General features: G+C 35.3%; 1 protein-coding gene across 1 annotated transcript in view; it reads right to left on the bottom strand.

Annotated features, from left to right (window-relative positions):
- LOC107103429 (protein kinase C-binding protein NELL1-like) overlaps nt 1–11,056 on the bottom strand; it is a gene marked incomplete at its 5' end in the record, with an annotated part of 102,359 nt that extends 91,303 nt beyond the window's left edge. Inside the window, one exon of the mRNA XM_015403136.1 lies at nt 10,902–11,056. Coding sequence (XP_015258622.1) covers nt 10,902–11,056 — 155 coding nt within the window. The remainder of the gene's footprint in view (nt 1–10,901) is intronic.
- Nucleotides 11,057–17,206: the final 6,150 nt, after the last annotated feature.

Here is a 17,206-nt window from a genome sequence, read left to right as displayed (position 1 = left end):
TATGGGTATAATTATTTGTTATTTATGACATTTCTCATAAATAAACACATCCGTAGGGTTAACTGAATTTTTAACCAGAAGGATTGGCTCAGTCTCTGTTGTGATTCATCCCAAAGGTTTTCTATCAGGTGGAGGTGAGGACTGGGCAGTCAAGCTCATCCACACTAAACTCTCTCATCCATGTCTGCTTAGACCTGTTTTTATGCATTGGTGCAGAGTCACACAAAAACAGTGTTTGCTTCACAGCCGTGGGATAAATGTGAACATGGAATGAAATTTAAATTATGGAATTTCTAGTATTACAGACTGGTGATGTTTTCATATTGTAGGGAAAATAAATCTTTTCCAGGCAACCCCTGCAGAAGCATCACAGCAGGTGAATCCCGGAGCTGTCCTGGGGTTACATATAAAAGCAATTCCCCAACACACAAATTTGGATGTAAGAGTTGCAGACAAACTGGAAGCTTTTTTCAAACTTTAATCCAAAGGTACGTACTTTCTGTTTCTAATGCAACCAACAATTGCAACATGCCGCCACAGAAACAAGCTGCTTATATTTTTGTTCTCTAAATTTGGTATGATGAAACAAGCATTGAGTGTGAGAGTAGTCTTCTCTTTTTGTAGTGGTCACAGGACAGCATACATCAGGTGTTCACTAGGTACAGCACAGCAGAAGAGCAACATACTGTACATTGGTGGATTTAATCTGAGAAACTATAGCAAGCGAACTGCCCTCAGCCAAAATGTCACCCATAGAGTAATACCTTCAGACTTGCTAATATTCCTTCCCAATGGGAATCCTTAATCTTCATCAGCATGTTGAAAATTAGATGAGCCAGGTCTAGAAAATATAGGGGACGTTCTTTTTCCATAAACACTTTAGGGAAGTTTAATTTCTTGTGACAGGTCTGATAGTTCCTAGAATATGCTGGTGATGTTATTAACCAAATGCTATCATGTTTGGTTTACATTGGTAAACTAATATTTCATGCTTTGACATTGGGCTGCTGTAAAGTTATAATAGAAATATGTCAAAAAGCTTGCTTTCCATAGCAAGAGTGAACAGATTAGGCCCAATTAACAGCATAATAATGTAATAGGGTTTGGGTGTCTATTTGAAATACTGAATTAAATATGAAGCAACTAATTTCAATTATACTGGAATGTATTTTGTGACACATTTCTAACCACCTAGAAAGAACATTCAAAAGAAAGAAAGGAAAAAAAGTATAAGTTTTTCATGCATGAAATGATTGGCGGGGAAATAAGAATATATAAACTGATAAAGATTTAGCTTTTGCTCCTTAACATTCTGAACATTTCCAGATTTAAATAATGGACTGAAAAACATATTTCTGGGTGTATGCTGCTGAACCCAACTAGAAGTGACTGACTCTTTTTGGGCCCTATGTATGACCCTGATTGGTCCTATAAAACACCCCTGATTGGGTCTGTTAGCTGTTAATGCTAGATAAGCTTCCGCCAGTTCTTTTGATAAAAACTTGGATAATTTCCAACTGTCCATCTACTGTGTGTGTCCCCTGACATTGATAAAATGTGCCTCTCCCATTTGTAAGAGTTCCTTCTCCATTTCATGTTTACCTCAGAAGTAATAACTTAATTTTAAGAATCAATCATCTAAACAGACTGATTTCTGATTAGACAAATCAGTCTTTTAGATATTATTTAATCAAAATATTGTATTTACCCCTAAGTTTTGCATCCTGAATTGGGTTAAATTTTTTTATCTTTTTTTAATTAGTTTACGCCTCATCAAGGTTCTGCTTTGGTTTTATTTTGGAATATTTAGAAGCATGTCAGTTTCACATCTGAACTTGTTGCATAGGTAGGATTCTTTCACAGTACCAAGCTGTAATGGTCTCAGTTACTGAAAGTATGTCAATTATTTCATAATAATTCCATTTAGGAACACTTAATTGTATTTTTGAGTTATTGTTTTTTGCACCTTTTGTCTGCTCTTTAACTACAGTTTCGTCTTGTAAACACAATTATGTATAATTTTTTTTATTTACTGATTGCATAAAGTTATGTTATATGTTACAGTTCCAGAATAATTTTACTTTTTATCAGTGTATTTATCAACAAATAAAAGCCTTCTTTATTATTAAGAAAATAATGAATAAACTTTGGATCACTTTTTATCTGAGGTTTGATCAGTTCTTTTTCCAATAAGGTTCTGTTAAACATTAATACAAAGTTCTACTAAGGACAGAGTTCAAATGCATGCCAAAAGGAAACACTTTGTAAATTAACACAAAAATTACTCTAAACTCAAAACCTGTTTTTCACGTTTTATTTCACGCTTGCAGATCAGTCAATGATTAAGATGCTAAATATAATGAAAACTGATTAAACTTATTAGGATTTTATGTCTGAACTGACTTTTTAAATAATCTGCCAATAGTAAAATTAGCTCGTCATATACATGCAAACTTAAAAACAAACTTTTTCAACAACAACTGGACAATTTTGTTTCTATTTTTTCAGTATATGTTAGTAAAGAGAAAATCCTGTACTCTCTGTAGAATAGAGTTGCAAGGAAAGAGACAGGAAGAGTGAAAAAAGGGACAGGCAGATGAACACTGCAGCTGGATGAGCAGGCTGTGCATCTTTTAGAGTTGAGTGTTAAGGTGGGAAGAGCAGCACAGACAAGGCTTTGAGTTAGTTTATCACACAGCTTCTGCCACTTGCTGACAATGAAAGCGTTCCTATGACCAGAAAAATTGCTTTCTAGGCAGAAATCGTCTCTTTTTGTTGTATTCAACCAACTGGAGCAGCAATAAACCTTTCACCACTTCCCTAGTGCTTGGCACAAAAAGAAAAAAGAAACACTCCTGCATTTGCAAGGACTTCAGAGAAAACTCTCCATTCAAAAGACATTTTCGCTTTGAGGGCGAGGAGAGGAGCACAGAGAAGAGGTTATTATCATATTGTGAAAACTCAGTTAGCAGAGGAGGTTGGAGGAAAGAAGGGTGGATTTGAATGTGCAGAGAGAAAGATGTAAGTAAGTAGCTATAAGACAGAGAGGGAATGTGTAATTGGATTTGGCTGAGTTGTAGAGCTGCCCTAGCTCTCTGGAAGCTTGGTGAATGGTAGGTTTGAGTTTTAATGGAAACGAATGGGTATTGGCAAAGGACTCAAATAGAGCCTTTAGAGATCATTCAAGGGTTCAGAGCAAATTTGTGGTCACAAAGCAACACAGGTCTCCTTCAAGCCAGTTGGGATTCTTTTCATCCAATTTAATTTCCGCGCCATATGGCAGTCAGTGTCACATGAAAGCTTCCTTTAAAATAACTGCAGCCTGCTGCAACTTGGGGAGATTTCAATCTGATTATCTATTTTTAATGACATGTGACAAAATTCTAGGTTTGAAAAAGAGTAAGAATTCAAACTAACTGGTTCATTATCTTTCATCAAAGTGATTATTTTCATTATTCATATACTGTAGGTGCTTGTTAAACCCTAATATTACCTAGCTGTTAAGTGTCAAAACCAATGTTTTCCAATGCAGTTTATCTAACTAGGACAGCTATTTTGTCATGATAAAAAGTAATAATCTTCATTATGTACATAATAAAGATTTGGGAATGAACTGGGAGCACAAAGAAAGAGTGGGATATTCTATAGATAGCTCTGCCACCGTGCATCTGGGTGGTTCTTGATCTAAGAACACTGTAATATTTTGATATAGCTGGAGCTGGCAATTTCCCCGTATTTACAACTGTGCATGATGTAATGATGTGACGTGACGATGCGGCAGGGGATAACCCTGGAGTTGTATAAAATGCTTCCCTAACTTGGATTCAGGGCTGACTTTCTGAGGAAGTGAGCTTGATGGTAAGGGCTGCCATCTGTAACCTGAGCTATTTCTCTGGTCTGAGCAAGATCACAATTTCCATCAAAATCTGTTTTCATGTCTCATAGTAATTTAATTCATAACCCCTATAAAGTGTTATTTAACCTGTTTGTTCCAAATTATCTCTTCTCAGGAAAGAATTGAGGAGATAAAGCTTAAAGGTGCATACATAGCGCTTGCCTTTACAAACTGTCAAATGTCAAACTTCTCAAGGTTTTACGTTGATATTGAAGTCTCACAAATCAATAAAGCAGAATGAAAAATGCTCTTTTCTTATTTGACAGTTTGATAGGTAAAGTTTCATCAGTGGAAATGTTGAGACTTCAACTGCTATGATTCCTTGCAGAAGGAGGGTTCTTGTTACCCCTCCCCCCAGTCAGTCTAAAGTCTAATCTCAATTTTACCAACACAGCAAACTAATTAAAAAGGAACCTAACCTCCCAAAATCATGTCGTTTTTGAAAAATAAAGACCTATTTTAAGTGTGCTTTTGATGAATAAAAGTAAGCCTTCACTGTATACTGAAATCATTAGTTCATCAGTCCTGAGCAACACTAAAAATTTTGTCTTTCGTTAAACTTAAAAGCCTTTAGGCTTCCCTGAGGGCTACAGATGTAAAATGCACACAGAAAGAAGACAAGTACACAGATACAAAGAATGCATATATGGATAGTTCATATCATTTATATAGAGGTTCAAACAGCATATCTATATTTCATTTAACATCTGTTGTCTCAGATGTCATACTGCTTCAGTTAGGAGAAAAATATAATTACAGTGATGCTAACAGCCAAGTAGAACCACTGCTTTAGCTGATTTCAGCAGAAAATATTCACACGTGGCAAACATTAGGGATACACAGACCAGAGAAATTCTTAAGACCGGTTAAAAAAATTGCAAGAATTAGCATTTTGCATTATAATGCTCAATGAAAAAGAAGAAATTGGGGCAAAACAAGAAATGTTTGATCAGCAATAGTTTTTGTAACTGACTGACCAACCGTCAGGAGTCTGGATTATCCCGGACACCAACTAAGATCATTACTGTATTGGTGCTCACTGCAGTCCAGGAACAATGAGACAGTGTCTATGAGTAAAGAACGTAAAAAACAAGAAAAAAAACAACCTTAAGACTAGATTTACTTGAGTACCAAAAATGTTCCATTGGGCTTTGCATGGGAACACCAAAAATGGGACAATGAAGGAGGAGGGGGGAAGTTTAATCTTTGAAGAGGAAAAAATAAATAATCTTGATGGTCTTATAACTTCCAACATTAATGGGATAAGAATGAGATCCCATCAGAGTTCTCTTTTGACATAGTTGGAAGTGTTGCCATTAAGATTTAGGGTGATTTTTCCTTGGATATGGAACTACATGTTGTGCAGGATGTGCATTATCAAACAACAGCCTGCAATGTAGAGATGTTGCAAATGTCAACCTTTGTAACAGTGACCCTTGTATGTTCTGACAAAAGATATCTCCAAGAAGTATATTGTCATTCTCAAAGATCATCCTGTATGTTCTCCTGATCTATATCCTATAGAGAACATTTAGGAATTGATGGCAAGAGATGTGTACATAAATGGACATCAGTTTTCAATCAATCTTCAACTCTTGAAACAACATTCCAACTAGCCTCCTGGAAATACTCCCATCAGGCATGCATTAAAATGTCAATTTGATTTTATTCAGTTCATCTATAAAACCTTAAAGCACAATATTTGTGAACTCAAGGCACTTTGCAAAGAAAGTTGCAGTAAATCAAACCAAAAAGACAAAGGTTTGGTCTAGAAAATCCTGTTTTTGTTTACAGAAAATCACAGAAAATGTTAACATTAACATCACAAAATATTTTTTTCATGTATGCTGTTGCCCTTTCTATAAAAAAAAAAAAAATAATAATAATTTAATTGAATTTACTTTTATGGAAATCTGGCTACTATGTTCAACAAAATGTTGCAAATTGTATCCAGCTTTATCCTATTTAAATTCCATGAATCTTTACAAACAAGTGGTGGTAGTTTGTTTTTGCAGAAATGTGTCCATATTTTCAATGTTTGTTGCTATTTGAAAGATGTTTTTGGGAATACAACCTCTGGGCTGCTGCAGCAAGCAGCCAACTACTGTGCACACACTATAAAAATATAGCAATCAATCCAAATTACTGTCTCGCCTCCATCTCTTTGTGAGCACATCTGTGCTATGTACACATTCCGGCTCTCTTGCAAACCAGAAAATGAAAAAAAAAAAAATATATATATATATATATATATATATATATATATATATATATATATATATATATATATATATATATATATATATATATATATATATATACATATTATATATATATATACCAATTGCTTTGTCTATTAATTGTACTAAGGTATAGACGTCTTTGTTTTTGTCTTACTAATAACTAATATAGAACAGTTCATGCCTGGATTTTACTTGCTAGATCTTCAGCTTTCTTATTTCAGTGGCGTTCTCCAACTTTGGTTTTAGCGCTTTTTCACAGGGTACAACATGTTTTGCTTCTCCGTTTTTCTCTTTTGAAAATAATAAAAATGGTAGCAAGGCTGTGCTTTGATTAGATAATTTCATTGCAAACATCATATTTGACAACACTGCCAGCTATTTTGCTTTTTGATCTGTTTGAAATGAGGAACCTATTGAGTTAAAGAACACAACTTTGGAGGAAAACGTTGGCATCATAACTGAAATAAAAAATAAAACTGAATCATAAATATAGTTGAAAAGAGTCAATTTAACTTTTATTATTATGTATATGGAATTCCAATATGTAAGCTAATGATAAATGACAGGTTTACATTTTTTTACCTTACATATATAAAATGTTTTTATAGATTTCACAAGATAAATCTATAGTGGAACATCTACATTAACAAAAACATTTACACGGCCAAACATACATCTTGAATCAGTTAAAAGGTTGTAAATTGCTTTCGAGATCAATTGGGTTTCGCAAGAGTGTGGCTGAGTGTCTCTAATTTAATATTTGCTTAGTCCAAGCGCTCTTCTGGGATACATATGTTGCATGATGCGTATCATTGTGCCTGAAGGAGAAGAGCAGTTCTGTCAAGTGGCCCCATTTAGCCTTGCCTCACTGTTGTTTGGTCAACCCACTGTGCAACAATGATGCCTTCAGGTTATATCAGAGAGAAAGTAAGGATGGGAAGAAAGAACAGACGACAAGACTCTAAGAGTCACCTTAAAGGCACAGCTGAAGACAAGAGGAGAGCATTTTGCAGAGAAATCTGTGCTTTTCCATTTGCACCGAAGAGGGGGGAAGGAGTGTACACAAAGATGCAAACAAGGCTAGCAAAAAACAGATTTTTTCCTAGATGTTTAAACAGTTTGTGTAAAATATTTTATACCACCTTTGATAAATACACAACATTGCCTTGTAAAAGTTTTCACATTTTCTAACATTACAAAAACTTCCTTTCATATAATTTGATTCGGGATTTTTTTAATGGTAATATGTCAGTTTATAGTGCATAAATGCAGGGTAAAATAATTAACAATAATTTTTTTCAGTACATCTCAAGCTCCATTGGATTGGATGGGTCTGTGCACAACAATTTTCAGTAATCCTCTCCAGAGATATTCAGTCCATCTGGACCCTTGCTTGGCAACTCGAGGATATTAACATACTGGTTTCGAAGCCCATCCCTTTAGAAATTGGTTGTATGCTTTGGATTTAGATGCCTTTAACTGCAGGTAATTGGAAGTACTGGAGGCATTTGAATAACAGCTTTGTGCATCTGAACACAAAAATTGTATTTTTCTTAGCAAAGTGGCCCTCAATTTGATTCAATGGAAAATGTCTATGAACATGAGTTTTTGAAGTGTCACGTCTTTTTAGATGCGCTCCAGCGTAAGTCACTGCTGTGGATAACAACCTGGCTGTGTCCCCTGTGACATAATACTTTTTATTTCCCCCAAAGCAGATTTTTTTTTTTTCCTGTTAGACACATGAAATTGCTGCAGGATTACTACATAGATGTTTAAATTCACAAACCCCGGAAAAAACAATTTGCCAGAAGTCATCGGATGCGTTTGCATCAATACAGGAATGTTTCATACTAATAAGATGCAGTTACGTGTATGACGTTACTGTGTCAACCAGAGGTAGAAAGCTGAAGCAAATCAAACTGGCTGCACTGGTTTTAGCCGAAAAACCCTCTATTTCTTTCTTTATTTTGTTGAAAAACGAGCAAAAGGGCAACATTTTGGTTTCTGTGGATGGGAAATACATCCACAAGTAAATAGAAAACACCTGTTATGACACAAACTCGAGATCAGTGTGTTCAGGGCTTAAGGGTGAGGAGTATCATCTCTCATTAAAGAACTATTAATACTGGAATCCTTTGTTGCTGAAATTACTGTCATTGGCACTGGTTTGCATAGACCTTCTTAAGGGAAGGTGTGGTGACAAATAAAATGGCACTTTGGTGTGAGTTTTAGCTCCCTAAATGGCACAGAGCACAAATTTTTTCCCCAGAGAGGATACTTTAGTGCATTTTGGTTCATGAAAAGGCTATCCTTGTGGAGACTTAAAATTGACTTCCATTCATTTCAAACCAATTTCTACAGCCTAGCCATTACCCTTAACCTAACCATTATGGGTTCATACCTAAAGCTATCCCCATTCTAAACTCAATTCACTCCTAAACCTAACACCTAAGCCTAAAACAACATTGGTCCCCACCAGAACACTCGATCCCCACAATGTGCTAAGATTTATGGAAAGTTGTCACCACCATGTAAGAAATACACACCCACCCACACACATACAAAACAGTTAATTCTTTGTCTTATAAGACCAGATAATTTAGTTTTTCATAGTCAAATAGGCTGCCATGTGCCTTTTATTAATCAGTGGCTCTCACCTGACCACTCCGCCATAGAGGCCTAATTGATGCATTGCCGCAGAAGTGGTTGTTTTTCTAGAGGATTCTCCATGGTTGTGCTCTGACAGAGTAACCACAGTGTTCTCGGGCATCTGTCTAAAGGCCCTGTCACACCTTAACGATTTAGACAGCATATGCCTGACGTCATAAAATCTGGCAAAAATGTTGTCATACGTTGGATAAGTTATGGGTATGTTTTGTATAAGTTATGAGCACGCTGGCACACTTCGACATACAGGGCGTGTATGTCTCAAGTACCTCGAGAAATTTTGACCATGCTTAAAATTATGCCAGCGTATGCTCATATGTGGGGAATACATTACAGGTAAGTTATTTGATCGTTGACATACGTTAAGTGTAAGTTACTTATTAGTCGTGGTGTCTAGCTTATCCAAAACCGATGAGTAACTTGTGCATAACTTATGCGTAAGTTATAAAGAACTTATCTCTAACGCCATCATAGGGTGAGTGAGAAGTTAAGTGTGATGGATCCTCCCTGCATTCACGCCCATGACCAATAAACTTCCTGGCAAACATGACCCTGAATCTGCTGTGACTGCAAACCTTCTTTCTTTCTTTTTCTTTTATTTATTTATTTATTTATTTTTTTTTTCTTTTTTTTGCAGGCAGTATTCAGCAGCTAGGTTAATACTCCAATTAAAGACTCTATGCAAGCAGTGCACCTAAAGGAGGGTTGCTGCCCCCTCAGGACACTGGCTTGTGACATCTCATGGGTATTACGCTGCTGTGCCTTATGCACATCGTTACATATACGCTCTGGACTCGTTATGAATACGCTTTGTATATGCCCAAAACTGAGAAAATACATAGAAAATTCAGCTTATGCAAGCATTTTATAAGATCCTGGGATGTCAGGCATACGCTGACTAAATTGGCAAGGTGAGACAGAGTCCTAACTAAGATCCTTCTCCCCTGATCATCTAGTTTAGATGGTTGGCCAGCTCTAGGAAGAGTCCTAATGGCTTCCAACTACCTACAGAAAATTAACTCGATGCTCAGTGTTTGAGCTGTAATATGCAATGTCAAAAGTGGGTCCTAATATAGACTAGGGGTGGAAAGGTTCACAAAATCCATGGTTCGGTTCGGTTCACGGTTTTGTGGTCACGGTTTTCTTCAACTTAGATACCACCAGTTAACCTCTGCTTGAGCCCGAAAATGGTACAGCACATCTGTTTCTTCTTTTAAGGCTCTTTGTGCTAGAAGACCATCTCCCTTTGTCCAATATAATAGGGTCATCTATTGAGTATGACTTTGATTTTGTTTCCATGCTCTGCAAACAGAGGATTTGTACTTATTCACAAAATCACCAAGTTACATGCTTTACAGAACTGCAGGCTTTTACTTTTAGAAGGCTATGGTAAAATCAATGTTGCCTGCCCTTTGAAACAATTCATAGCTGTGGAGTTTCTCAGAGGGCTTGAATAAGCCTCCTGCTCATGCCAGCAGAATATGGTTCTGCGGTAACAATTATTCAGCTGTCTACAGTACTTCAAGACCCTGATTTATTGAACAAGTTTTTTTATTAAAAAAAAAGATTCTATGGAAATAAATGTAATGAAAATGTATTTTCCTAACTGATTATTTAAGGCACAGTAGCTCATTATAAAGCAGCATGTTTATTCTGGCTTTCACACGTCACTGCTCTCTATTTATAAATTATGAAATGGGTAACATTACTTCTCAGTTCACCCCTTTTTCTGACTAAAATCTAAACCAGGCATTTTTAGCTCTGATTATCCAGCAAAGACAGGATGTTTCTAGTCAACCAGCATTAGTCTAATTTCAGTCCACATTCAGATAATTAAACATTCTGCTTTATTTTACCAGCAGCCATCTTCAGCCAGTATCAACCAAAATTAGAGATCAATCTTTTATCTTACTTTTGCACTGTTAATTACAATGAGCGGAATGGAAAATTTTTACATGTTAATTTGGCTAATAAAATGCATTCTAATTTTGATCCACTTAAATTTAAATTGCAGTCAGAGTGGTCTATGATTCTTAAAAGAAAATATTTTAATGAAACAGCTGTATGACAAAAAGTAGAGGTTATATAAAGATTACCTGTGTTCTGACTCATGGATTGAGAATATGACTCCTGATGTGGAGGACTTCTGTTGGATGGTGGCCAAGAAGGTGAATTCACTTTTACTCCGGAACAGTTGCACCACTTTTTCTGTAATGTGTGATGGGGCGTGAACTGCCCTCCCAGCATCTAAAGAAATAAAATAAAATGAAGGTTAAGCTTTTCTCACAGCTAGTCTTTCTCACTGTCTTCTCCGCTGTATATGGAAGGAAATGTGTCTAATTTTCTAGATAAATTGATTAACAGAAATGCTTATTTCATGGTATAAATAAAACAAGACTTTTAATTTGTAAAAATGTCCCACAAAAAACTGTCTAAAATTAATTTTGAAATGTCAGTTTTGAAAATTAAAATAAATTAACAAAAATGATTCTTCATTTTCAAGTCATTGCTGCATTTTTTTGACTCATACATAAAATTAGCAACAGATAACTCAAACTGCATTTTCTTCTTCAAGACTGCTCACTTTGTTACTAAATCCAAATGATTAACAAAATAACATTGAGCATTCAACTTGCAAAAGATGTCCCAAGCAAAAACTGACCAAAAGTCATTTTGGAAATGTCAAACATATTAACAGCAATACTCTCTTATTTGTCAGTCAAAGCTGCTTATTTTGACTCATACATAAAATTAGCAATAGATAAACCAAACACTATTTTCTGTTTCTTTTTCAGGGTCGAACATTTTGTGTATTAATCCAATGGTTAAAGAAAACAAAATTTGACATTAGATTTTCAAATGTTTTGCCAGAAAAAAATTAAAATTTATTGTCAGTAAATGTTTATTTACTGTCTGAAAAGCTGTACAAAACAAAATTTCCTTTTGTATACACTCTGTGTATACAAAAAGACAACAATACTTGTCTAAGTCTTAAGTCTAAGTCAACAATAAATTAATAGAAATGCCTCTTAATTTTAAAATGAAGGCTACTCTTTGTGACTCGTAAATGGCTAATAGATCATTCAAAATGTTTTTTCACTTTGTTGTTCAAGCCTATAAATGTGAACTAAAACAAATAATGAGAAAACTACAAGCAAATAGTTTTTTTTTTTTCTTTTTTATGCCTGGCTCCTTCATACCATCGCACAGTCCTTGTTAGAATTATCTCCCTCTGTAGAGTTAAATGTATTTCATAGTCAGACTTACATGATGGACTTAATACGATTTTAGCGAACTTTGCTTCATGCTATGCAGTCACAGATAGCAATGTCAATAAAGGAAGCACAACAGTACATGTTTAACTGTCTTTATTTCATATATTGAACAATAGAACATTGGATTGAAATGCTTTTTTAAATTTCACCTTACTTAAATAATTTTATAACCTCACACAAGCCCTTCCTAAAAAAAATTTAACAAAAAATAATTAAATTTAACTTAATAAGCCAATGCCTTAATGTAGCTCATTGCTCCAGAACTAAAAGTACATTTCTTGAATGAAAAATAAAAGAACTTTATACTAACTTAAAAAGTCATGTGTCTTGAATTCATTTCAAAAGCAGTACAATTTTGATATGTTAAACCTAAGCACATTGAGTTTATCAGATGATTTCAATTATATCATTACTAATCCAAAATCTGTACTCCCCACAGATGCTTCAAGGTTGATTTTGAATTCCTGGTATTTCTGGCACTTCAGAGGCAGCGCCAGGATTTTCATGCAGGTTTAGGCTACAGGCAGTGATTTCAAGGAAAACTTCTACAAATAGGTGCAGGTAGTAACACCCCAACATGTGCAAAACTTCATAAGTTGGTGTAATTCCTGAGAAGACCATAGAAAGACAGTCAGACGTATTGTAAAGTTATGATACTATACGTCATAACTTTTAAAAGTTTACCCAAATATCAGCCTTCTGCAGTTAAATAAAAAATCTTTACAAAAGGTAGGTCTTCCACCACTGTAGTTTAATAGATATTAAGTCAACAGAAATGATTATCAACTTTGCCAGATATACATTGTATAGATATATTTTTTTTTTAGCACATTCAAAATCTTATAATTTTGAATGAATTCTGGCACCTTCAGGGCTACCATTTTTATTTTCTTTATGCAAAGTTTGGCAACTTGAAGAGCTATCAATAGTTCCTACCTGGCTTGTTTCTGAGCTTCCTGATGAAGTTTCTTTGGCATACGACTCTGAATGTTCTTTTTTTTTCTTTGAATGTGAGCAGGAACATTTTGATCCATCAAAAAAGGACAAAAATAACCAACGATATTGTATAGGGCAAAAAAAAAAACTGTATCAACTGATATTTTAGGATTATAATATGTAAGATGTCATTAATTCAAAACATATACTGTACATGTATTTTTCACAGCAGCCAGTCTGGCTTTTCGATCTCAGAGAAGCCAAACATTTCTGTGCAATAGACGCATTCCACCATTGGTCCTTTGGTCTGAGAAGTGAAAGCTGCACTGGGAGGATTCTACTATTAATGACACACAATAATGACAAAAATATGGATTGACACTAATGAAGTATTTTTTACAACACAGCTAGGTGAATTTTATTAATACAACGTCTAGAGTGGCAGTTTCTGCTTGGGGATTTTCTGACTATTACTGTAAAGAGTCAAAACTTGCATTGTAAACAAATTTCTTTTTGGAGTCACCTTTTGTAGTTCACAGTTGCACCCACTCCAACTTATTTGTTGCACAGTAGCGTTGGAGTATAGAGATCCTGTGAACAGGCAATGATGTCTAAGGCCTTTGACCTTGTAGAACCCCAGCCCCCCAAGAGTTAAAAACTATCACAGTGCTCCAGTTGTGGAAAATATATCTGTAGGCGAGTGGAAAACTAATCTGCATCGCAGTATCTACTGTATCTGATGGTAATATCAACAGAATTATAACCAGTTTGGGGCAAAATATGAGCGGCAACATAACATTATGTATATATATACGTCCAAATAGTTTATGTAGCAAACAGGTCATTTATTAACGGGTTGATCAGCTGTTGAAACAAAGTATGGGGAATCACTTCAGAGGTGTTTACTAGGAAAAAACAAAAGCACGTTTAACTGTTAAACCAAGTAATTTAAAACCAACAGTAATTTAATTACACAATCTCATATTACAATTTGTAAAGATGGATTATCCTGGTGATGACACTGCACATAGTACGATAAACTGAATGGCAATATGAATTAGTATTTCAGGGAAAAGGGCTTTCCAAGAGTTGCACATAGTGGATCTCATCAATTAAACCTAATGTGGCTGTAGATCTGCACATTAAGGTGAATGCTGCTAAACACTTACTAGAATGTACAAGATGCATAATGGTGGAAGAGCAACAGTGTTGCCAATGAAGTCACTCTCCTGCACTTGGAACTGTGAATTCAAACTGATTTATGAAACACTTTTTGCAAAGACTGGCATTAAAACAAAAAAGCTATTTGCTTGTAGTTTTCTCTTTAGTTTTGGTTCATAATTAGCAGCCTTGAAGAAAATGAAAAGAAAGTTTGGATGGTCTATGAGCAATTTGATTTATGAGTCACAAATCTAACTTTGACTTTAAAATGAAAAAGCATTTCTCTTCATCCATTTTATTTTTTGACATTTAAACATTCATTTTGGTCAGTTTTTGCTGGGGCATCTTTTGCAAAATAAATGTTCAATAATATTTTATTAACCATTTGGGCTAAGTAACAAAATGAGCATTCTTTGAGAAGAAAATAAAAATGCATATTTGGTTATCTATAGCTAAATGTTTGTGTACCGGTAAGTCAAAAAATGCAGCTCTGACTGGAAGATGACAAGCATTTTTTGTTAATTTATTTTAATTTTCAAAACTGACATTTCAAAATGAATTTTGGCCATTTTTTGCTGGGACATTTTTATAAATTAAGAATATGTTGTTTTTTTATTAAAAAATTCACATTATTTAGAAAAAGAGCAGTCTAGAAAAATAAAATAAAAAAGCAGTTTGGTTGATTTATTTTAATTTATTGATAAGTCGAGAAAATTTGTTTGAAAATGAAGAAGCTGGTCTATTAATTCATTTTAATTTGAAAATTGGTACACACCTGCTTTCATATCTGGGTGCTCCTGTCAACAGTATGGGGAACATAATACTGATCTAATGAGGCAAAAAGTCGTATCGTCTGCTTCTGCACAGTACTTTCGCAATATAATACCACACTTACCTGACATAATGTAAAATATATAAATACTTGTGTGATTCTTCATGCAAAAACTTAAGAACGTGGTTATACAATTTTATGTATTACATCTATGATCTAATAATGATATAATAATAACACTAAGCTAAGGGAAATACCCATCCATGTTTTGACTAGAGTGAAATAAATATAAACCTGAACATCAATTCAAAATTCACTAAAATTAAAAGCAGTCTTTATTACACATAACCAAATTAAAACTTTTGGGCCAGGTATCCCCCCAAAAAAAAAAAAAAAAAAAATCAAAGTCAATTTTTTTCCAGGGCGAAAAAAGAATTTTACAAACCAGGGATCATAATTAGAAATTGACTGATACAGGTTTTTTTTATGGCTGTTGCCGATAACGATTTTTTTATATCAATCTAGCAGATCCCTGATATGTCCTGCCGTATTGCTTTCTCTCACATTACAAAAAAATATACAACAACAAATGTTATGGAAGTCCATTTTAAGCAAAAATAAACAACATTAACAAATCAAAGAAATCTGTTACAAAAGAAATCAAATTAAGTGTGTGCATTAAGTGCATTACATAATCTCAAGGCATTGGTGCTGAACACACTAATGAATCAGTAAACCCATGCAAGTATGGGCCGATACCAATGCAAGACAAAAAAACGAAAAACACTAATAATGGACAAAACTATCAGCCAGCCATGTATCAGTCTATCTCTAATTACAATTACGGTAACAGCCGGATAGAATTTGTATAAAAGAAACAAAAGGTAACTAAAAATACTGATGTCTTTCTATGTGTGATTTGTAATGAAAAGACATGTTTTCTGTGTCTAAATATAAAAGAGGAATAGATTTTTTTCACACTTTAAGTCCTGTTATATTTAAAGTGTCTATGTCACTTATAGTGCACTCCTATTGTGAGCACTGAATGTGTATTGGGATCAAAAGTGTTTAAATCAAAGCCTTCAACTTTATAATTATCAGTCTGAGAATAAAATCTGAGAATCCAGCAGGTGCTCCCAAGTGTCAGTTTTCGTTTTCGTTTTAACTATCCAGCATATCAAGGTAAGTGAAGAGTATGTATGGCTTAGTGAGACACTGTGTTATGTCAATACACAGTAACTGGAGTTGCAGGCATATCCATTTTTTAGCTGCAGAACACATAGACATAGATCAGCATGTGATGTGATTAAGGCATGGACCAGTTACTAGTTTCACGTTATAACTGAAATTAGCAGTTCCTATTTTTAATGAATCTCGTCAGAAGGAGTTCTAGGGGTGTAACCAGCATTACGTTGACTCCCCCTGCAGATGCTTGCATATCTGATAGCTCTATAGGTTGACTGATGGCTATGTAAGAGAAGCACCCTCACCTTTTCTCCCTTCTTTGACCTTATCACACAGGACGTGATTCACACATTATTGTGTTCTAAAGCACATTAAAGTTAGCTATATGAGAACACTCACACCACTACTAAAAGACGGATATAAACAGTTTTTAAAAAGACGGTTACCCTACCTGCAATCAGATTGTGTATAGCCGGAGGAAGCAATACATTTAGAAATAAGAGCATCACCCATCTCTTTTTTCTCAATTCAAGGTAAAGTTCACACTGTCTTAAACATCTCATATTGTGCAACATTGAAAATAATATAAATATTAATGTTAATAGAGAATGCCATCCATCCATTTTCTAACACGCTTAACCCCAAGTGGGTTCCGAGGGGTTGTTGTTGCTTTTTTCCGGCGTTCTTTGGGGGGGGGGTGGGTTCCCCCTTGGCCGGTTGGCCGTTCCTTGGCTTGGCACCCCGGGGCCACCCTTTCCGGCCCCCGTTCCCCCTTAAGGGGGTTTTAAGGAGGCCATTTACCGTGCCGTTCATTTTTTTGGCTTTTTGGGGGAGGCGGGGTTCTTTGGGGGGACCCCCGGCTTGTTCGGGAGGACCTTGCAACTTCCTTTCGGAAGGCCTTGGGGCCGGGATTGGACCCTTGGACCTTCTTTGTTGCAGGGCGGCGTTGTTCCCCCTTGGTCCCTTCGGCGTGTTATTTGGATTTTTTTTGTTTTTTTTGCAGGAAAGTTTCTCTCAGACTAGGCAGAAAGCATGTACCAAAAATCTCCTCATTAAACCCTCCTCTGGGCGA

This window comes from Cyprinodon variegatus, unplaced genomic scaffold (genome assembly GCF_000732505.1).
Source record: "Cyprinodon variegatus isolate N-32 unplaced genomic scaffold, C_variegatus-1.0 Scaffold1444, whole genome shotgun sequence".
NCBI lineage: Eukaryota > Metazoa > Chordata > Actinopteri > Cyprinodontiformes > Cyprinodontidae > Cyprinodon > Cyprinodon variegatus.
The sequence above is the reverse complement of the archived record's forward strand: the minus strand, read 5'-3'. Positions and strand labels throughout refer to the sequence as shown.